Source organism: Vigna angularis, chromosome 1 (genome assembly GCF_016808095.1).
Source record: "Vigna angularis cultivar LongXiaoDou No.4 chromosome 1, ASM1680809v1, whole genome shotgun sequence".
NCBI classification, from domain to species: Eukaryota; Viridiplantae; Streptophyta; class Magnoliopsida; order Fabales; family Fabaceae; genus Vigna; species Vigna angularis.
In genome coordinates, this window is record NC_068970.1 from 5236697 (window position 1) to 5261640 (window position 24944).

At 32.7% G+C, this 24944-nt stretch overlaps 1 protein-coding gene across 1 annotated transcript; it reads right to left on the reverse strand.

Annotated features, from left to right (window-relative positions):
• Positions 1–513: 513 nt before the first annotated feature.
• Positions 514–14789, reverse strand: LOC108322689 (putative transcription factor bHLH041). Its single transcript, XM_052871073.1, has 9 exons — positions 14600–14789; positions 14116–14236; positions 3019–3126; positions 2829–2934; positions 2715–2729; positions 2549–2611; positions 1817–2449; positions 1263–1658; positions 514–597 (listed from the first exon to the last, which is right to left on the reverse strand). The coding sequence occupies exons 1-9, from the start codon at positions 14787–14789 to the stop codon at positions 514–516; spliced, it is 1716 nt and encodes a 571-aa protein (XP_052727033.1).
• Between the last annotated feature and the right edge of the window lie 10155 nt (positions 14790–24944).

Consider the following 24944-nt stretch of genomic DNA (forward strand, 5'->3'; position numbering starts at 1 on the left):
TTGGAGAATGTCATTTGACTCAACAATTTCACAACCTATCTGATCCATACTAGCCAAAACTAAAATAGTTATTGTAATATTAATTTATTTTACGCTTTTTTTAGATATAAGATAAGGAAAGGAAATTTTTTACTTTAGCTAATCCCATTCCGTATTCATATATACCACAACACAGACAGAGATATATAACTAAAGTGAAATAAAAATAATATTATTGTAAAGTTTGAAAATGATATATAGTTAAATAAACAAAAGTTTAAAGAAATGGTACAGTGGAACATGGAACGAACAATAAAAAGAAACCAATAATGAAAAGAATGAATTTCCTAAGAATGAAGCATTGGCGACAAAGAGATGACTACGTAACATCAGCAACCTCTCTCTTTTAATATTTTGTTTTTGTCATTTTCTGTATATTTCAAAGTATAAATATAAAAGGGAAACGAAAAGGAAACTGTTACAGAAAACATTGAAGTTCTAGAAATCATGTCAAATCAAGAGTGTTGCGTAGATTTATGGGTGGAATTCACGATGTGTTATGTCAGCAACCACTCTTCTTACTGCTTCCTCGAAGCCAACCTCGTCCCATTCACTACCCTGAAAATACACACCATTATTCTTATTCTTCCCAATACCTTTTTATATTAATTATCAGTTAAAACTTCATTCAAATTTTATAATTCATATTAATGCAAAAAGTTGTGGGTGGGAATGGGTTATGTATTGAAATAAGTTATAAAAATACCATTTATCTTCGTATATGTCTATGATATGGATAGTTTGATATTTACCGTACGTTAAGTTTTTAAAATAGAGATAAAAATAAGAAATTCTTTTGTTGAATAAAAATAAATACTGGATATGATTACAACCAGTTAATATTTACAAGTCATATATAATATATTAATAAGTTTGTGTAAATTTTGCATCATAAAAGTTAAAACTTTGTAGCTTTTATGATCTGGGTTTTTACTTGTGCAAATTATATTTCCTGACCATTGCTGCGAAACCCTACTCCATAGCTGCCGTCTCCATTAAGGTGGAGACCGAAGATCCGGTGGTTGTAATTACGGTTGAGATGTTCATAACGTTCATTGACGGTTTTATATTTATTTATTTATATGTTTAGGTTTTACGAGCATTAGAGGTTCATAAAATTACTCACATTTGGATCATGTAGAGATATGAAAACCCTGTACACACACAAATGACAAAGCAAATGTCTGAACATGTTACGTCGTGGAATGTTTCTTGGAACATACCTCAATAATCCTCAGCCTGAAGGTTAATACATTAATGGCTGTCCCTCCTTCTGTAATATGGAGGTTTGTGTTCGTGGAAATCAAGGTTACGTTCTGAACCCTTTCTAAGAACTCCAATATTCGAACCAATACATTAACTTCACTGCTTTGTTCTCTCACCGTCACTTCCAAGTTCACCATTTGCTCTTCTGATGAACTTGATTCTGATGCATGCAAAACCCGAACATTCAATCTTTCATTATAGGACCTGCCTCTGTCTTCCTCCCTACTACTACCAACTTCTTTGCCTGACAAAACTCTCATCAGCTGCTCATTTCTCATCTTAAGCTCTTCAATTTCAACCATCAAAGATCTCATCGTCTCCTTTGCTGCTGTAAGAACCCACCTTTTGTTTTTCTAGATCACCAAAGTTCAAATCCAAGTGCTAAATGCATTAATTACTGATTAAAAATTATGTTAACGCATCATTAATATAGCATCATCACAGATAAATATAAACTTAATCCTAGTTAACCATGACGTTGCTTTGTGAATTGAAATTTTGGTATATATACCTTTGTTCCAAGAGGAAGAAGTGCGCTGAGTTCCTGAAAACACACATTGAGTTTTTCACGACGTTTTCTTTCGGATACCGTGTGATAGTACTTCTGGGAACTAATGGGGTGGGTTGGTTTAATAGTATGGCGTTCTCTCATTCTCTTTGAATTTAAGTTCTTAAGCAATGGAAATGATGTATTCTGCAGGTTTCGCCTGCTAAAGTTGGACTCCATGTGTGGGTTTATATTTGAATCTGGTATATATCTCACGACATCAGCAGCTCCAGGGTGTTTTACAGAATTATGAGGCAAAACTTGATGGGAAAGCTGCTGCTGAGAAGTTGAAGACAGGACTCGGATTAATGCTCTTACTATTTCTTGATGTTCACCCTCTGGTGTCGGTAAATGGCTTGGAAATGGAATGACTTGAGACAATGGTTGGTGAGAAATCGGTTGTGTGGGACCCACACCGAGGGCATCAGGGAAGTTGGAGTGGGAAGTTCCCGGAACATTGATTGATTGATTAAAGGTATTTGTAGATGATCTTATAAAAGAAGAGGATGACCATGAATATGGATTCTGATCAATTGATTGGAAACGCATATAGAAATCTTCTGGGAATAAATTCTTAAGTGCTGTCTCAATGTCAGCCTGAATAGTACACAAGTTAATAGTTTATGAGATGCCAACTTGATGAAACAATGATTAAACCATTGACGCATCGATATCATGAGAGTGTAGTTTTCTTACTTCAGGAATGTTGGAGAAGCCAAGTTCGATTTCTCCCTCTTTGCACCCCATGAAAACAGCCATCTGCGATCAACAACATCTGTAATAAATATAAATGTTCATTACAATTTAGGAAATGATTACCGATAAAAGGTTTGGAGTTTTTGTTTCCGATAAAAACGTATACCTCAATCCCTGCTTCCTGTATAACATTAAGACTATCAGAATTCTTTGTTAACTTGTTTTCTACTAAATGACACTCTAATTCAAAATATATATAATTTGTAAAATGATTAATTACTTGAAAGAATTGTGCTTGAATTTGGGTGGATGTGAGTGGTAGGAGATCAGAGAGTTTGAGTTGTATGTAGGGAAGTTGATTCTTGAAAGCAAGTCCTGGAACACACCTAAAGTGGTAAAAAAGGAAAAGGTAAAAGCGTTTTCCAGAAAAAAAGATTATGAATGATGGTGATGAATAATGCAGCACTTACTCATCACTGACATCAAACGTTAAAGCCCCATACTGATGAAAAAGGCTTTGAGAAGAAGTTGGTTTGTTGTTGAGAGCATTGTAGAAACCATCAAGGAAGAACAAACGACTGTGGAAAGAAAAGTAAATAAAAATGATAGCTAGTGAAGAGTAGAAGCTAAGAAAATATAAAGAGAGATATATACTTGGATAAAAGTGAGTGTTGCCAAAGAGAAACGTAAGTGCAGCCAAAATATTGGATGAGAGAACGGAGAAAATGAGCTCTGGAAGCTTGAGAGAGGGAAAAAACAGCATCCATGTTGCTAATTAAAGGTTTTGCATGATGATGAATATGTTTGTATTACTACTTATATTATTATGCATAGTCTCAATCATTATACTTCTCAACCTTATCTTTATGATGGATAAAATTCCTGATTTGTATGTGTGAAGGGAAAAGCAATAATAATTTCCTATTTTATTTTTCTATTTTCTAAATTAAATTATTGATATATTTTTAGAATAAAATGTCAAAGATTTTGATAAATATTATCAAAAATATAAGTAGTTCTTTGAAAACGTGTGCATTAAATTGGAAGATTATGGGCTACACATTAGTTCCCTTGTAGACAGCGAATGAATTGTCTTGTACCCAGTGAGACTTTGAAGACTTATTTCCCTTTTGCTTTCCATAATGGCAATCATGCAAAAATATTGGAACTTTTATAAAGTGAGATTTTAATTTATTTTATAGATTATTAAAAAATAAAAAAAATTAATATAGAAAGACATCCAATTACTATAATTACTGTGCTAAAACATAAATTTTAAATCTAAATCAACTTTATATAATTAATATTTATTTTTATTTCTGTACTATAAACTTATTTCTATTTATAGTGGATAGAAGGTTCAAAAACTGCAATTGCTTTTCTGACAAATGTGGAATCATAGGAACCTTCTGCCAAACTTTTCAGGAAACTAGGTCAAATCCATCTGCTTCCATTGCTCTGAATAGACCATCATATAGTGTGATTCAATTAAACTACTCAATTAAATTTTACGAAATACAATAAAAATATTTTATAGACTTTAGCTTGATTTTAAAAGCTTCATTCATAAGTCACTTATTGGTTATAAATTGAAAAACTGGCAACTTATAACTTTCTTCAAGTTTGAAAAGAATAATTAAAATTTTGATCTATTTTTAAAATTAAAAATTAATTAAGGTTAATTAAGAAATGAAAATTGAATGAAAAACAATTATAGCTCAAATTTAAAGATAATTAAAAATTTTAAAACTAAAATTATGATAAAAAAAGTTTAAGATTAAAACTATAACTTTTATAAAATATAGAGACCAAAATTACAGTTCCTCTAATCACAAATATTAAACTTGATGATATAAATTTTGGCAATTTTTACCACAAACCCTTAATTAGTTAACATGTTTCAGAGTCAGTAAATTAGTGTAATAGGATATATTTTAAATATATTATTGTAAACACATTCATTATGCGTGTGTTAATTTTTTTTATGATAATAAAACATAATAAAATTACAATTACAAAAAATAATATAAATAATTTTTACAATTTAATTATATATAGTTTTTATTTATTTTGTAGATGATTTGTATTTATTTTGTAGATTTTTATTTATTTAGTTTTAAAAAATAGTTAAATTTAAGAAAATGGTTAAATTTAAATAAAACAATAATTTGAATGGTAAAAGTGGAGAAAAAAAAGTGAACAATATAAAAAATTATAAAAATTATTCAATTTTATAATTATAATATTAACAATAATAATAATTTAATCATTTTCTATTATCATAAAAAAAAATAAACATACATGAGAGGCATGTGTTTTCACTTGTTGAAATATAAAGAAAACAAAATTATATTACGATTTTGAAGTTTGAAATATAAAAAACATAAAATATAACTAAAATTAAAATAAATTATGCATAATTTAACTATTATTTTTATTTTTTAAATAACACATCTTCAAGAGCCTATCTCTTCTCTCACGGGGCCAAAATCATTGATATTTTTTAAATATTGTCACATGTTCTTCCTTCTGTCACGTAACCAAAATTATTTACGTGGTAATGAAGTAATTAGAAAACACTGTGTTTTCTTTCTCCACCGGTTTGTGGTTGATGGTTGGCTGTTTCTGATTTGAAAAACATGTCTTTTCTTTTGGAAACATATGTGTCTTAGTATGTGATTCTGTTTTGGATGAGACGAGAAAATGGAGTATGAGTAGTGGTCCATACTTATCATCTCTTGTTCACAAATATATTCCAATTTCTCAGTTCATGGTTTTAGACATTTCTGTGTTCACAACTTGTGAAGATTAGAGATGGAACCATTTGTGTTTATTACTATTTTTGCAAATTCTTTTTGGAATTGAAAGATATTTGTTAATATCTGTAAATGAGACATTGACTAAATATTGCAATATATCAACTAAATTTTTCTATGTTACTGTTTCCGTGTTCTATTTGATTTTTCTAGTTTTAAATTTGTTTTGTTCTCATTATTGTTTTATAAGAGTGGAAGTTGTTCTCATTTTGAGGCAAACTATTCTGTCAATACCCAATTTCGTCCGGATAAATATAATTTATAAAAAAAAAATAATAAAAAAAAATAATCAAAAATAAACCAAAATGAAAAAACTATTTATTTTACTTTTTGCACCCCTAAATTTTCTTTTAAACACTTAATCCAATGGCCCAAAATAATCTCACTTTTTTTACTTCCTCACCACCCATCTTTTCTTATCACACCCCATTCTCCACATCACCATCCACCTCACCCTCCACATCATCTACCTTTTTCATTTACTTTTTCCACATCATTTCCATATTAATTTTATATATCAACTTTTCTAATTATTCCACTTACATTTTTTTAATTATATCTTCTCCATCAACATTTTTTATTATCCATTTTTCTCCACCTTATTTTTCCACCCACTTTTTATATTATTTCTTTCACTTATTTTCCACATTAACTTTTACTATTCACTATATTTTATTTTACCTATTTTCTCCACCAACTTTTTATATTATTTCTTTCACTTAGGGGCAAATTAGGGGCAAATTCGTGTTCATGTCTGTTTATCGAAAAAAAAATGTTGAAGCATTTTTAAAATCTTGAACAATTTTATACATGATTATTCAGATTTTTTTTTTCCAATTCAATGATAAATTAATTGTTTTTCTTTTAGACCAATTAAAAACAAAGGAAAATTTTGAGAAGAGTTCCATGAACCCAGATTGCATAATATGTGTAAATTAATTTGTGTATATTTTTGAACATGTACGTAAAACAAAAAAAATACATTTAAATTTACATTACTACAAATAAAGGTCTTCAGGTGGCCGAAACATAAAAAACCAAATTACAAAAAAAAAACAACAAAAAATAAATAAATAAGAAAGGAAAATTACAAAAAATAATGTTTGCAGATCTATGGAGTTCTTGTCTTCTGCCGGTATTCTCGAGTTTTGTAAGATGAAAGTCTGCACAAAACTTATTAGGTAAAAAAAAAAAACAAAAATATAACAAAAAAAAACGCATCGTAATAAAGGAAGCATTAAACGTACATATTACGGAATTCGTCCAAGTTCGACCACTGACCGTAAAAAAAAAAAAAAAAAAAGAAAGCAAATAAAATAAAGCATAATAAGCAATGTTCGTGGTTCGATCACGAGTGATCGTTAAGTTACAGACCATAAGAAAATTAATAAATAAAATTTTCAACGAAAAAATTCCCGAGCTGGTTATGGTGGTCTAAGGGAGAGCTCCGTCGAAGGAGCTCTGGTTCGGAAGGTGAGAAGCATGGGTGGAGCGATTTTTCGTTCGTCTCTGTCGTCGTCGATGATGATCGGAACGGGGAACAAGTCCAGCAGCCTCGGCGCCCTCATAATTACCCAGTCGTATTCTTTCAAAAAAAAAAAAAGCTTTGTGTCAATAATAGAGACGGAAGAGTAAAATTCAAAAAATAGAGGTGATCAGGTTTCTTACCATACATGTATAGCGGCAGTTGTGAAAAGTGAGTGCCAGTGGGGTCTATCTCCGCTTGCCAGCGCCTGACCCGATTGCCATGGTTGTTGAACCAGCAGTGCACGTTATATTCGCTGGCATCTCCGAAAGCCCTTAGTCGAGACGTAATCTCGACGACTTGGGCTCTGCTGGGATGTGTGACCCCGTAATTATAGATGTTGGTCATCATCTTGATTTGATCGTCAGTAGGACGCCACCGCGGACTGGTGTACCTCTCTATTTCCATCTCACTCATACTTCCTCTTGAAGTATTCTAAAGCGTAAAAATAAAAAAAATATAAAATAAAAAGAACAAAAACAAAACAAAACAAACCATAAATAACAAAAATATTATGTTCATAGTCTAATGTCTTCTTCCATTGTGTTTCTTTTAAGCTAATTTTGTTCTTTGTATTGGGTCTTTCGAGTCTTATTGTCCAATTTGTGATCTGTTTCATGGTCCTCGCAAAGGTTCCTAAACGGATCTATGTTCATATTGTCCATGTCCGGTTCATACAAATAAAATTCTCTTTTTAAGTTTTCTGTTTTTATGGGGTACGTGGCGTTGTTCTACCCGATTGTCTCTGCCATACCTTCAATCGAAGGGAGATTAACGTCTGGTTTCCAGCCTATATACCCCTTAGTTTAAGACAGTGTGTTCTTGTTTTTAAAGTTAAGAAAGAAAAATAGAAGGTGAAGAGGAAAGCGAATAAAAATTGAAAATAAAGAAGCGAGCAGGAAATAAGGAAAAGGAAAGCATAAAAGAAAACAAGGAAAAGGAGAGCAGAAAAGCTTAAAAGAACAACTGAACAGCATAACGGAAAGAAAGAAGCAAAGAACAGAAAGCGTAAAAAAAAAAAAAACAACAGAGAAAGGGAAGAGGGAAAGAAAGGCAGAGAAAGCGAAAAGGAGAAGGAAAGCAGAAACAGAAAGCTAAAGAGTTAAAAGGAAAAGAAAGCATCAAAGGGAAGAGGAAAAGAAGAACAGAAAGCTGAAAGGGGAGGAGGAAAGGAAAAAGGAAGAACGAAAAAAAAACTTAAAGGAAAGAAAGAGGATTAAGATCTTAGAGGACTTACCTGGAAGCAGAAGGGCTTGCAGAAGCTGGTCGCAGGAGTCGAACGCCTCCGAAAGCACACGGGGGCAGAGGCTCCTCGCAGAAATCCAGACGCTCAAGGAAGAGAGAGAAGAGAGAGAAGAGGGAGAAAGAGAAGGATAGAGAGAGAGAGATCGGGAAAATGCCGCTCAGACGCCGAAGGGATACCCGTTTTATAGCTGAGCAAATCCACTGTGGCTACAGTTCCGGTCGCTGCAACCGTCTGGTGTCGGTCTGATTTCTTTCTGAGTTCAAAAAATAAAAAATAAAAAAAATTGAAAATTTGAAAACGGGTAGGGTTTTGTTGGGTCGATCCGGCCCAATACAAGACTTCTTAGATGATCCGATTTCACCAAAAAATAATAAAACAAAATATAAAAAATATGATTAATAGAAAATTTTCAAAAAAATAATAAATGGAGTGATGTAAAATTTGAAGTGTTCAAAATTGTTTTTCATTTGCATGATAAAGGACATTTTTCAGGTTCATTGGGCCTCATTGTCATGTTAACCTTCTTTGAACCAAATTCTTCTGAAATATAAATTTGAGTGAAGAATTATTTTGGCATGTTTGTAATTTCATATCACACCATTTTGTCTGATTTTATTCCTTCTTCTACATTTTGAATAAATCTAAAAAATATTGAAAAAAGGGAACAGTGCTCGAGCCCATTAGGCCCAATGGCCTTCGTGGTTTTCTCTCGAGTCTACTTCTTTTGAAAATATGTCAAAAATATTTTGTTTTCACATTTTTGCTGTTAAATGATGTATCATTCTGAGATTTGTCAAAAAAAAATTCAAGTTAGATTTCAATTTTTTCAGTGTGATAGTAGGAATAGTTATCGTTGAGCCCATCTGGGCCCATTTTCAGTGTAATGTTTTCCTTAGTTTTGTTTTCTCAAAAAAATAAAATAAAATAAAATAAAAAATATTTCCCTCATCATGTTTCATAATTTTCACATAATGTCAAACTTCACTTTAAAACAAAAAAAATAAAAATAAAAATATTTTCAATTCCTTGTGTCGCACTCACATTTGGGTACGTCCGGCCCGTTAAGCTCAGACTGCTTTGCATTTGGTTCGATTTTTCTTCAGGTCCAAGTTTGACCTAGTTTTCTTTGTAGTCTTGTAAAATAAAAGTCAATCCAAAAATCTCAAAAAGTATCAAAGTGCAAATTTTCAACAATGTCTTTAAAGTACAATCTTCCAAGTTGTTATCTGTGATTTTCTTTGAATTTGTAATAAAAAATCTGAGAATCAAAAATGAACAGTTTTTGAGCCCATTAGGCCCTTTTGGCATATGTGGTTTCTCTTGAACCAGTCCATCGAAATTTCTGAAAAATAAAAAATGCATGTTTATGTAGATTTTGTGTTTTCAATTCATAATTTCCCTTTTCATATGTGTGAGCGAGTATTTGTGCAAAAATAAAAAAATAAAAAAAATAAAGTAAAGGAATTCAAACCCTTGTCTGAAGATTTTGTCATGGTTGTAACAAGAATAGTGTTGGGCCCATTGAGTCTAGTAGTGTTGCAAAATTTTCTTTAGTTCAATCTTGTGAAATCCTCAAAAAAAAAATGATGAAAAAATGAATTTCTTTTAGCTTGTTCCATAAACTGAAAGATATAAAAAAAATGTTTTCTTGGTCATCTTCTTGTATCAAGTTCACACGGCTCAGGTCATCTGATCCATTGGGTCAATGTGCCTGGTAAGTCCAACTTCCTTCTATGTTACTTCTCCTCAGGTCCGATCCGATATGGATTTCCGGTGTCGGAAAGTAAAAAAAAAAAAAAGATCGGTTTGGAGCCCATTGAGTCCAATTGTCCTTCTCTGTCAAAAAAAAATACAAAAAGATTTCTTTCCGTAAATTGCATAATTTTCCTTCAGTAATATATTTGTCAAATAAAACAGCATAAGTGTGAAAGATACAAATTGTTAACAATGTGTTTTAGTACAGTCTTCCAAATTATCAGCATGATTTTCTTGGAATTTGTGTCAAAAAAAAAATAAGAATTAAAAAAGCCCAGTTCCTACACTGGTCCATAAAAGCCCAGTTCCTACACTGGCCCACAAAAGCCCAGTTTCCACATTGGCCGAAAAATCTCAATTTTCACATGGGCCCAGAAAATCCCATTTCCTATACTGTCTTTAAAGGCCCAGTTTCCATTGGCCAAGAAATCCCATTTACCCAATGGCTCACAAAGCCTATTTTCCACATTGGCCCAAAAAGTGCATTTTTCATAATGGCTTGCAAAGCCCAGTTTTCATGCTGGCTCGTAAGGCCCAAATTCCACAATGGCAGAAAAATCTCAAATTCCACATTGGTCCAAAAAGCCTATTTCCCATACTGGCTTGCAAAGCCCAGTTTCCATGCTAGTTCGCAACGCCCAGTTTCCACAAAGGCCAAAAAAAAATCTCAATTTCCACATTGGCCCAAAAAGTTCATTTTTCATAATGGCTTGCAAAGCCCAGTTTTCATGCTGGCTCGTAAGGCCCAAATTCCACAATGGCAGAAAAATCTCAAATTCCACATTGGTCCAAAAAGCCTATTTCCCATACTGGCTTGCAAAGCCCAGTTTCCATGCTGGTTCGCAACGCCCAGTTTCCACAAAGGCCAAAAAAAAATCTCAATTTCCACATTGGCCGAGAAATCCCATTTTCCACAATAGCTCTCAAAGCCCATTTCCCATACTGGCTTGCAAAGCCCAGCTTCCATGCTGACCCGCAAGGCCCAGTTTCCATTGGCCAAGAAATCCCAATTTCCCCAATGGCTCACAAAGCCTATTTCCCATATCGGCCTACAAGGTCCAGTTTCTAGGCTGGTCCGTAAAGCCCAATTTTCAAAAAAAAAAAATACAAAAACAAAAATAAAAAAAAATCTGTTTTTCAACTGGTATCATCATTTTCATTTCATTTTACTTTTCTTCATGCATAAAAAAAAATATACGCAAAAGTTGAGTCAATTATTTTCGATGCAAATCATCTATTTTATGAAATTTCAAATAAAATGTAATGGATGTCATAATCTCCTGTAGTCAAATGTTTAAATCACATATTCTCAAGAGATATCTGTGTGTGCATTGCTTGAAAACATCATCCTTTAGCCTTCACTATACCAATAGATTGGCCCAATCATGTCTTTGAGCCCAAATGATAAATACCAAGTTTTACACTAGGGCAGATTTTCCTTTACCTCCACTAGCGTTCATTTGGGAGATTCCTGAATCCGTTAGGACAAAACAAAAACAAAAAAAAAAGAGTGAAAAAGAAAAATGACTCTTGTTGAGATCATTTAATCTTGTCTCCTAATTAATCTTGTGAAAATAAATCAATCAAAATTTGAAATGATGTGTGGCCATCTTTCTTTATCCAAAAACAAAAAAATATCCATTGATACCATATTTGAGCTGATAAGAAATTTCTTTTCAAAATTTTCCTAAACAAGGGTTACCATCAGCATAGAAGTCAACTCAAATTGCAAACAATGAAGAAACACACTTAGTGATCAAATGAAGAGAGTTCATCAAAAGTAAAGCAAAAATAGAAAGAATCACAAAGTGATGACAATCAAAGAGTGAAGTTTGCAAATTAGCAAGGAAAGTCAAAACAGATTTGTCGAATAACTGATACAAGGTGCAGATGGTAACTTTTGTTTCAAATAACCCGCAAACATTTATTTGGGCCTTTATATCTTTTCTTTCAATACCCTTCAGCCTAAGACACATTACAAGCCCAATAAAAGTCCACACAGATTGAATAATGGTTGCTTAATTTTTCATGAAGCTTAATTTTCAGACAAGACAAAAATGACTAACAATGCAGTTGTAAAAAAAATGATGATGAAGAATAAATGTCCTTGGATGAAGGGGACTCCCTTTTGATTGAGATTATACAAAGGAAAATCAAGCCAATTGGGGCAATCCTTTCAAGCCAATCATTTCCATATCCATCTCAAATCCATATCCCATTCAAACTCTTCCCCCGATTCCCAAACTAGGGGGCAATTTTGGGCAACTTTATGAATTTCATGTGTTTTTGGCCCATTCAAAATATTGGGCAACTTTGTTAATCTCACATTTGTTTCATCTGCATATTCAAAGTTCGTACCAAGACCGGGGCATCCCTTGTTGGGCCTCTCAGATTGGTCCGCACTGAAATTCATGGATACACCCTCAAAACAGGGGCAGACACTTTGGGGCTTTGTATGATTTTTGAGTCCATCTCATAATTCGTAAACCCAAAGTGGGGGGCAACCTTTTTTTGAACCTCACTTAATTGACTCATACCCAAAACTAGGAACAACTCTGTGAGTTTCATGTGTTTTGACCCATTCAAAATATTGGGCGTCTTTGTTAACCTTTCATCTGAATATTCAAAGCTCATACAAAGACTTGGGCATCCCTTGTTGGGCCTTGTCAACACTCAATTTCGTCCGGATTGACTAAATAATTTGTTTTATTGTTTTATCCTCATAAAAGGAAAAATTAAAAAAATGTGTGTATAAAAAAAAAAAATATATATATATATATATATATAATAAAAAAAAAAAAAAAAAAAAAAAGGGATCAGACGTTCGTCCCCTATGATCTCGCGCTCGTCCAAACAGTGACCGTTCGTCCTTCCCCACTGTTACCGCTCGTCCAAACAGTGACCATTCGTCCTTTCTCACTGTTGCTGAAACCGTTCGTCCTTCCCCACTGTCACTGTGGCCGCTCGTCCAAACAGTGACCGTTCGTCCTTCCCCACTGTGGCCGCTCGTCCAAACAGTAACCGTTCGTCCTTCCCCACTGTTACTGTGGACGCTCGTCCAAACAGTGACCGTTCGTCCTTCCCCACTGTTACTGTGGCCGCTCGTCCAAACAGTGACCGTTCGTCCTTCCCCACTGTTGCTGTGGCCGCTCGTCCAAACAGTGACCGTTCGTCCTTTGCACTGTTCAACCGTTCGGCATTTCCTCTGGACGTTCGTCATCAACCGTTCGGCCATTTGTTCATTTTACACGTTCGTCCTTAATCTTTTTATTCTCGGAAATTGAGTTTTAACGTTCGATCTTGGTTCTGTATTGTGAGCGTTCGATTTAGACTGCGAGCGTTCGGTTCATTGTTTTGGTTAGCGTTAGACCTGGACCAGTTGTTTTACCTTGTGAACGTTCGGTCTCCACTATTTGAACGTTCGTTCTTAATGTGGTTGGTTCTCGGTTTAGCGAGCGTCCATGCCGAGCGTTCGGTCTGTATCAGATTCTAAGCGTTCGGTCATGTAATATGAGCATTCGTTCATCTTTGTAATGGTCGTTCGTTTTGGTAGCTGGCCCCGTATTTGACCGTGCGTCCAAACGTTTTTATTGGTCTGACAGCAGAGGTTCCCACCTATCATCATTAACCTCCATGCTCCAACTCTTTCACGTCTAGAGCAACAGCTCTAAGACACACACAGCAGTAAGCAGATTTTCCCAGGAACACATGTGTAAGTGGATGCAGTTTGGTCAGCACATGCACGTGAAGGTGGAGGGACATGGAAGAAGGAGAATAAAATGGTGTTTTGATGACATGGAAGAACCACTTGACAAGAAGGCAGTCAATGAGCACATATTGAAGTGTCCCACATGCAGCAATAATGAAGTAAAAAATGAAGAAATCAGAAATAATGCAAAGGGAAGCAACCACACGCACAGGGTGTCCACCGTATGAAGAAGAAGACAAGATTGGGAGGCCCTCACCCTATTTTCTCACGGCCAAAAAACTGTAGCTCAGCATGCAAAGAAAAGAGGATCACGGGAAGAATTCTGAACAGATTGGGAGGCTCACGGGTTATGAGATTTGGCTATAAAAGAAAGCAAGCAGCAGAGGAAAAGGGGGGCGCAGGAAAACATCTTTTTTTGGGCTCTTGATCACTCCACAGATTCAGAGAATCCTTCTATTTTCCGGTGTTTCCTTCTCACTCATCAAAATCCAGCTCAAACTTCCAGTTCGACCTCACTCTGCTCCTAAAGGAACCATCCCATAGAACCCCTCACCATCGTCCTTTCCCTCATCATTCCGCAACAACATCTTCATCCCTTCAAAAGGGACCTCGCAGCCAACGTCCATCATCTTAACACCTGCGATCACAAAAAGTAAAGGAAAAGGGGAGGTCAATCCAAAAGAGGAGGAGGCACATCACTTGAAGAACTGGGGAAGGAACTCGTTGAAAAAAAAAAAGAAAGCCAGAGAGAGAGAGGAGGAGACCATCGGAAAGGAGCCTCAAGAGGTAAGTGATGCCTTACACCAGGTTTTAGTGAATTGGTTATTTTTGCCCTCGAGATGTCTCTGTTGCGTATGTTTATGTTATGTGGTTACTAAGTCTGCATGTGTTAAGTATGTCTCTGTTGTGTGGTTACTATGTTTGCATGTGTTATGTTAGCATGTGTTGCTTTTGAATAGATGTTGTTGTAAATATCTCTACGTGTATATTACTACCGAACCATCCTCACATCCAACCATCTTGACATCCACGGCCATTGTTAACACTTCACGGCCTCCAACACACCATCTTCCACCTCTCGGCTCACCACTCCCGACATGTTCCATTACATTCATCTCTTCCATCTCAAACACCATCTCCAGCATCATCAACACGCCCACTGATCCCTTCCCTCTTTCCCTCACGACCATTTTACTATTCATTCATCATCCACCTCTGACTAGGTCCTTTGCCTCTCACGACGATCCCTTCATGGCACCACTGACCCCTCTCTGATCATTTTCATCCTTATATCCCCATCAACACCAACTCCTTGTACACGACCAACATCATCATCTTCAAACCTGTCTTCCTCACGGGTCCGCCACCAAAGCCATCCTCATCTCCATTCCAACATCCCTTTCTTCCTCATTTTCAACCCCAACATCCCAAACCCCATGCCACGATCAACCTTATCCCACAGCCTAACACCCATATTCACCAGTGCCACAACCAGGGCCTTTGCCCCTCACGACCATCATCACTCATACACGGCCAAACACCCACTGCCATAGCCATCTCCAACACATTATTTCCACTCCAGCCATCACTATGCTCCTGAAACCTATCCCATAGAACCCATCATCATTGGTCCTTTTCCTCTCCATTCAACATCAACATCTTCATCCTTATACCACCTCAGGACCAACTCTCATTCCATCTCCCAACCTGTGACCAATCAACCACACCTCACGGCCACCACCCAATCTTCAATCTTCATCCATTTCCAACAACCCAAATACAGAGATAAAAGATTGGACAGTCATCTTCACACACCAGTGACGGTGGTCGAGAGTTGCACCGGCGGAAGTTAGAGTCGAACACGGGAGACACCGGTGGCGGCTAGACTTGGTCGTAGTGGTTCTTCTCTCCCACACGCAGAGATGAGTATGGGGAGGAGCTAGACACCGCGGCCAGCGCTGCGGTTGTACCTGTTGTCGTCGGCGTTTTCAGAGCTGGTAGGAGGCGGTGTCACGGTGGCCAATTTGTAGTGTAGCGGCGGCGAATCTTCGGAGGAAAAGAGACCTTGGGTCTCTGGAGGAGTAAGTTGAAGTGTTGGAATGGAGGGGATGACCCTTAAGGGATTCTGATTAAGTTTGAAAGGGGCTTCGAACCCTAAAACAAATAAAAAAGGAGAACTTTCTCTGCACCCCTTTGTTTCATACTTCACACTCCATTTTCATTTGGGTTTAAGCCCACTCTTCCTAATAAAGTAAAAGAATAAGGAGAAGAAAAAGAATTGGGCCTGACAAGTGTATACTCAATGCACCCCCAATTTTCATCTATGCACCCCTGGCAGATATAAAAGTTGAAAAAAGGAGTTTTGGGCCCAAACAAGGAACTTCAATTTTTATTCCGCACGCAACACTGGTTTTTATCTCTGTACCCCTATTCTTGTTGGTTGTTTTTGCTCTTATTTTCTTAGTTGGTTTTTATTGTCTGTATTTTCCCTTTGTATAGTTTCCCCATCCTTTTGTTTTAACTTGTTTGTTTCGTTTTACATAAAAAATTACAAAATATATAAAAATTAAAGATAAAAAGAAAAATACAAAATAAAAAATTTAAAAATTACAAAAATATGTTTTAAAGGTTTAAGCACATGTGTGATCGCACGCATCCTCCTTGTGCCAAAAACCTTTTCTTTTTCTTCAAAAAATGTCAAAAATACGTTTTAAAGGTTTAGGCACATGTGTGATCGCACGCATCGTCCTTGTGCCAAAAACCTTTTCTTTTTCTTCAAAATATGTCAAAAATACGTTTTAAAGGTTTAGGCACATGTGTGATCGCACGCATCGTCCTTGTGCCAAAAACCTTTTCTTTTTCTTCAAAAAATGCCAAAAATACGATTCAAAGGTTTAAGCACATGTGTGATCGCACGCATCGTCCTTGTGCTAAAAACCTTTTCTCTCTTTTAAATAAAATTACAAAAATATGTTTTAAAGGTTTAGGCACATGTGTGATCGCACGCATCGTCCTTGTGCTAAAAACCTTTTCATTCTCCTAAATAAAAAATATCAAAAAAAATATAAAATCATCAAAAACTAATAACATCAACAATTTCAAACAACAAACAATATTGCTTGCCAGAACTACGTGATCCTTGATTCTCCATCAAAAGTGGAGATACGTAGGAGCAAGGCCAGTCCTTGTCAGGCTCATTTCCCTCAAAATCCAAATTATTTTTCAAACAAATCCTCAAACAGTTTTCAAGCAAATTTTCTCAAGCAGTTTTCCAAACGAACTACGTAACCCTGATTTCTCATTCTGCATGAGAATACGTAGGAGCAAGGTCAATCCTTGTCGGGCCTAAAAAGCTAAAAAATATTGTTTGTTTCCTTCAGCGTTTTATTTTAAGGGGAAGTTAAATACTTTGAAAACCACATCCACATTCGCACATTTAGTTAAAGGTATTGCCTTAGGGCAGGCGTTGTAGGGTGCTAATACCTTCCCTACGCGTAACCGACTCCCGAACCAAGAATCTGGTTCAATTTGACCATGCCTTATCATTTTATGGTTTTTTCGTAGTTTTCCAGAATAAACTATGGTGGCGACTCCAAAATCTCCTTTTCAATATATTTCTTCTTTTATTGGATCGTCGTCCCGTCGCGATTCCGGTTGCGACAGGCCTCGCATGATTTTGGTTCGCCCCGAACTTCAAAAATCCATCATCACCAAAATTGGGGCAATTTGTAAATCTCACATGATATTCTCACTCCCTGATTCATGACTTATTCCCTCACAATTCCCAGATACATTTGTCCATACCTATCTTTTTACCATGCTCCAAACTGGAGCAGCAACTGAGTATCTACAACCTCACATTGGCATTTATAACTGCTTTAAGGAGTAAGAGGCCCAAGTAGCCAACCCGGTACTCTCCAAATGCTTCCACACATTTGTCCCAACCCTTGATATCAGGCATGCATACACTGATGTTTCAAAAGAAAATGTTGAACGCACAAGTTTGAACATTTGACTTTTAGAATTTAACATCCATCGTAAAAATAAAATGAAGGTCTAAATCTTCATAAATTTGATGATTTCAAAGAAAACAAATTGACTCAAAAAAAAAAAGTGTGTCATAGTTTCATAATCTTCCAGTAAAACAAAAAATATCAAATTGACACCCTCCACGAGGTTATGACACCTCATTCACTTCTACAGGGTTACGATCACCCTCCACGAGGTTATGACACCTCATTCACTTCCATAGGGTTACGACACCCTCCACGAGGTTATGACACCTCATTCACTTTCCTGTTGTTCATTGTCCATTTTGAAATCCAGACGAAATTAGTGTTTCTTTCTTTACTTAGCTTTTACTCCGATAATACAAAAATATCAAATTTTCATATTATCCAGTAATATCTAAGTAAAGAGGGGCAACTGTCAACACCCAATTTCGTCCGGATAAATATAATTTATCAAAAAAATAATAATAAAAAAAAATAATCAAAAATAAACCAAAATGAAAAAACTATTTATTTTACTTTTTGCACCCCTAAATTTTCTTTTAAACACTTAATCCAATGGCCCAAAATAATCTCACTTTTTTTACTTCCTCACCACCCATCTTTTCTTATCACACCCCATTCTCCACATCACCATCCACCTCACCCTCCACATCATCTACCTTTTTCATTTACTTTTTCCACATCATTTCCATATTAATTTTATATATCAACTTTTCTAATTATTCCACTTACATTTTTTTAATTATATCTTCTCCATCAACATTTTTTATTATCCATTTTTCTCCACCTTATTTTTCCACCCACTTTTTATATTATTTCTTTCACTTATTTTCCACATTAACTTTTACTATTCACTATATTTTATTTTACCTATTTTCTCCACCAACTTTTTATATTATTTCTTTCACTTAATTTTCATACCTAATTTCTCCACCACCTTTTTATATTATTTCTTTCACTTAATTTCCATACCTAATTTCTCCACCAACTTTTTATATTATTTCTTTCACTTATTTTCCACATTAACTTTTACTATTCACTATATTTTATTTTACCTACTTTCTCCACCAACTTTTTATATTATTTCTTTCACTTAATTTCCATACCTAATTTCTCCACCACCTTTTTATATTATTTCTTTCACTTAATTTCCATACCTAATTTCTCCACCAACTTTTTATATTATTTCTTTCACTTATTTTCCACATTAACTTTTACTATTCACTATATTTTATTTCACCTAATTTTTCCACAAACTTTTTATATTATTTCTTTCACTTATTTTCCACATTAACTTTTTCTATTCATCTTTTTTTTTATTATATTTTATTTCATCTAAATTTTCCACCAACTTATTATATTATTTTTATTCATCAACTTTCTTCATCCTTAACTCTATAAATACCTACATTCTCTTCACTTCACACACACAAAAGTTACATAATATCCATCTTCTTTCTCTCACACACCAAACCTCTTCATCCTAAAACTCTACTTCATTTTTCTCTCACATTTTACTATCTCTCTATACATATAAAATCTCATACCACATTTCTACTACAAATTCATCTTCTTCACCATCAATCTACCTCTTCTCACAACTTATTACAAGCAAAGTCTTACTTCATCTTTCAAATCTTTAACAAGGTACACATTTTCTTTTCATTCTACTTATATTCATTTTGATCATTTTTTAGTTTATAAATTTATCCTATTTTCTACCACAATTTTATCCTATGCTTTTTGATATTTTTACGTCATAGATATTTCAACTCACCTCTCTTTCTTAATAAAAAAATATAAAACTTTAAAAAACATGTAATAATAAATATCGGTATGAGTACTCGTGCGATCGTACGCATCAGCCTAGTACTCGTTACCCAAAATATAAAAAAAACAAAAAAAGTTGTATGAGTGCTCGTGCGATCGTACGCATCATCCTAGTACTCATTACGCAAAACAATAAAAAATAAAAAAAAAGCTGTATGAGTGCTCGTGCGATCGTACGCATCAGCCTAGTACTCATTACGCAAAACAATAAAAAACAAAGAAAAATCCGTGTGAGTGCTCGTGCGATCGTACGCATCAGCCTAGTGCTCATTACGCAAAAAAAATCTAAATATTACATCAAAAAATACCAAAAAATATAAAAATCTTCAAAAACTAAAAACATCCACATTTTCAAACAACAATCAATATTGCTAGCCAGAACTACGTGATCCTTGATTCTCCATCAAAAGTGGAGATACGTAGGAGCAAGGCCAGACCTTGTCAGGCTCACTCTCCCAAAAATCCAAATTTATCCATAATCAATTAAACAAATTTTCAAACAATTTCAAAACAAATCTCTCAAACAATTTTCTCAAGCAGTTTTTAAAAGAACTACGTACCCCTGATTTCTCACATGAGAATACGTAGGAACAAGGTCAATCCTTGTCGGGCTTCCTAAAAAATAAAAAATATTTTTTTTCTTTGCATTGTCTTGTAATTTTATTTTCGGGGAATAATAATCATTTTAAAAACCACATCGACTTTGCACGTTTAATTAAAGGTACTGCCTTCAGGCAGGCGTTGTAGGGTGCTAATACCTTCCCTACACGTAACCGACCCCCGAACTTCGAATCTCATGTTCGTAGACCATTGCCTTATCATTTTATGGTTTTTCCGTAGTTTTCCAGAATAAACTATGGTGGCGACTCCAATCTCTTTAATCAAAATTTATTTACGTTTTTACGGATCGTCGTCCCGTCGCGATCTCGGTTGCGACATATTCAAAATATATTATTGTTTTTTACCTTTTTAAACTAATTATATGCATCTAAATAATTGTTGATTACCTTTCTTAAAACCCTGTTTAACAATTAACATAAATTATTTTATTTTTACAGAGTTTTATGACACAATTAATATGATTTTTTAAATTAACATATATATCATATTTATTATAGATTTCTAAAAGTCTTTAGTAACCAATAAAATTGATAAATCGAATGTACAAACTTTAGGGCTAAGAAAATATGCTTATTTTTTTTCTATTTAATTGTATAATGTATGATTTGAGTTAATATTAGAGAAATTATTTTAAAGAAAATAAAAAAATTTATACAAAAGTTTAAAGTAATATTTATTCTTCACTTTAACTAGCATTTCATTTCTCAATTAATTTTCTTTATCTTCTCTTTAAATTTCTAGATTAAGCAATAATATATATTACTAGAATGCAACATTAGATAGATCAAGCTGAGCTTATCAAAATCTTAATTAAAGTAATTTTTTGTACTTGCAGTTGATTTTATCATATTCTTTTTTGTTTTATATGTGTAAAGTTCTTCATTTTAGTTATCTTAATCAATTGAGAAAGGAGAGTAGAATCATTGGATAGGTGTTGATTGTGTAAAGTCTTGGAATGTTTAACAACCCACTACAAACTTCACTATAAGAATTTCTTGATAAAATTTTGCTAATAGAAAATAAATTCTATAAATCAAAATTTATTAATAAATTTTGATTATGAACGAAAAATGTATTTGTAAAATTGGTTAATAAATTAAAATTTTTATTACTATTAAATTTTGTTAATAATTTAAAAGCTTTATTATTTGTTAGTAAGGTGTCAATATTTTGTGTTTTGGATTTGATCTTTTTGTCATTTGTTAATAATTAATTTTTAATGTATCAGTAATTTTTTTTAATTTATTGATAATTAAAGTTTTTGAAAATTTCTATATATAATTTCGTTGATAAAATATAAAATAATATTTATTGTGAATTAATTAAAAATAAGTGAGAAAAGAAGATTAAAAATAAGTGAGAAAAGAAGAATAAAAGATAGAAAAAATCAAGAAAGGATGACTATGACTGCATATGTCATATGACTATAACTACAGGTGATGATAACTGCGTTATGTAATGTCAATCTAAAGAAAAAAAATAAGAATCAATAACTTCAAACTAATTTTACAAAAATGATAGGTTATGGATGAACTTTTATTCATAAAATTTTGATTACCAATAAATTTTGTTATACTTTAAAATTTTAAAACATAATCTCTCCTTCAAAACAACCTCATTTTTAAGTTTTATTTATTTTCCATCGATAATCTCAACAGATTTAAAGAATTAACCTTTCAGGCTGAATATTATTGAGGTAGTATCCCAATCAACGTTGCATTGTACCACGCCAAATGTTAAATCATTTACCTCTATGAAAAATAATTACCAAAACATAAACAAAATATTATAAAATAAAATAAAATAAAAACTATAAAAAAATACTTATTTTATAAATTATGTTAATTATACAATTAAAATTCTTTTAATATTTATTATACTAATTGATTTTTACTAATCATAAAACTAAAAAAATAACTAACAACAACATTAAAGGTGGTTTAATAATTTAAAATAAAATAAAAAGTAAGAAGAATGAATGTTTTTTTACTTAATTTTAAAAGTTAAATAGCCAAAAACAAACGGGATTGAGAGAAGATTTTGGGAGTCAACATCATAATTTATTATGAAAAAATTATGAAAACCATAAAATAAGATATGGTCTACGAAAACTATTTTAGATTTGAGAATCGGTTACGCGTAAGGAAGGTGTTAGCACCTACTGCGCCTATCTCAAGACAGTACCTTTAATTAAATGTATAAAATTGACATGATTTTTTCGAAATATTTAATTTCCCTTAAAAATAATTATATAAAGAAATTAATAAGAATCAAAAAAATATTTTTTGTTTTATGAACCCGACAATGATTGACATTGTTCTTTTTTTAAAGATTTTTGTATTCTTCTATTTGAAAAAAAATGGTGAGAAGAAAAAAGAAAAGGAAATAAATCAACCATAAGCCGACGCATACCCATACCCTTTATTTTATGATTTGATATTTTTTTAAAGGAAAATACGTGATAAGAAATATATTTTTTTTGAAATTGTTTATTTATTATTTATTTTTTAAGTAAAATAAAAAAAAAATATTATGTGGGAGGTATAACCAATACCAAAAGAAATGCAAAAATATATTATTTTTTATGAAAAAAAGCATTATTGTTGTAGAGTAAAAAAAAATAAAATCTTTTAACAAAAACCTTCAAAATACAATAAAAAGAGAAGGAAAATAGTGCAAAGATGACATAGCTTTAAGTATTCTCCGGTTCTTCTTTGATAGTTTTTTTTGGCAGAGTTGTCTTGCATTAAGAAAATTTATTTTATTATTTTCTTTTTTCCTTTTTTTTACCCATCATTAATTATTATTCTTTTATTCTTTATTTTTATTTATTTACTTATGCAGACGAAATTGGATGTTGACAATATTCATAATTAATGATGAAATTTCTTTTGTTATATTTAGGATAAATTAAAAAAATATATATGTAAGAACATATTTATTTGTCTTCCTTAATATGTAATTTCTTAAAAAAAAAACTGTGTTGTTCATATACTGAAATATACACTATTCAGATCTCAGATGGTTTATTTTTTAAACCCCATCAGAGAGCCTGTTCATTTGGTTGGATGATTTAATACAAGTAGGCCGTCTATAAGTTTGATTATACTAAATACTCTAGATGTTTTATGTGTTTGAATGTGATTTAATTTTTTTAACATTTTAACAAGAGAGTTTATGCAATTATGTTTTAATCACAATTAATTATCATATATTTAAATATGTTTATCTTTGAATAGTTTTCTTAAGCAAAATAAAAACGAGAATGCTTGGAATAATCCAATTGAATCTTTCCTAATTGAGTGTTCAAAACAACAAAGATACAGATACATATTAAAGTTCATATGAAGATCAAGGAGGATTAAAGATCAACATATACAAAGCTTCAATATATAGTTATCTTTCAAAGTTTATTTATAATCTACATAGAGATATTGAATTGAAGTTAAACACAACAACAATTTACATTCTTTCTATTCTTGTAAGCTTTCATAGCAAAAGATGAAAAGAAAGAGAGCATAAAAGAAACTGATGTTATTCAATGTAGTTGTACAAAGAGAAGAAATAGATCTATATGAAACAGATTCATGTAGACCTCACTTGCACTATGGGTTATTACCCTAACAATTTTATAGTAATCAAATAGTGTTATTTGTTGGTAGATGAGCGATAATCATTTCAAATCTTCACATTGCGAAATTAATGTAACTATGCTCTTTTAAGAGTGTTTCTTTGTTGACTATAAGGAGAATCATCCTAGTAATTAAAATATTATATATTTGATAAAAAGTATATAATAAGAGGTATTAATATTATATATTTGATAAAAAGTATGAATAAACATAAGTATATAAGAGGTATATACGTTTCTTTATGAGAAAATCAAAGTTTAACTTTCAAAATATAGTTAATTTTTTATCTAAGAGAATCTATAGAATGCAAAAATTATATACTTACATTACATCTACTCTCTTTTAAGAATACCATCAACAATCTTAGTGTTTCCCAGTACTCTCACTTACATTATTATGTATAATATACTATTATAACAAGTAGATAGATCATAACATGATAAACAACATAATAAGTTAGTGTAATTATAATAAATCATATTATTTATAATATATCATGTTATGATGAATTTAAATTTCTTTAAATTCAACCATCACAAACTTTAAAAAACAATCAAATGTCTACAAAAACATGTTCATACTAATATAAGAAGAATTATAATTCATGACTCATAATACTTAAACATTTAACTCTATTTCTAAAAGACATGTTCATTGAGTACATTCAGATATTTTGTCCTTGTCATACCATCTTCTACTCCCAAGGAGTCCACTCTCACAAAGTAATAACTAAAATTAATGTTTTTCTCAAATATGACAAGATAAATTTTTTATATATCTGCATGGTTCAATCCTATTTCATACAAAACACTATATTATAAGAACCTTTATTGTTCTCTTAAGTATTTTTCTTTATGTAAATTAGATATTATCATAATCAAGATAATGTCTTCTAATTGAAGTACTTTCATTAATACACTTTCATCATATCAACATTTAAATAATTTACAAACTATCTTTATCATTCCCACAATTTAGTCATTATATTTATTACATTTAAACCTATTATTACCAATTGATCTACACATGTGCATAATTGTAAATTATTAAGCATGATAATTCATCAAATATCGTTGTTAGCACCTAACACTAGTCTATTTCTACCTAGCGAAAGCAACACAAAGGTTCCTCGAATCTAAGTTCCAATTTGAACCCTTCTAAAATAGACTAACGCCAAACAACCACACATGGCACCCAAAAAAACTACTTAGTACTTAGTGCTTTCTATGATCTTGTGCCCGATAATATC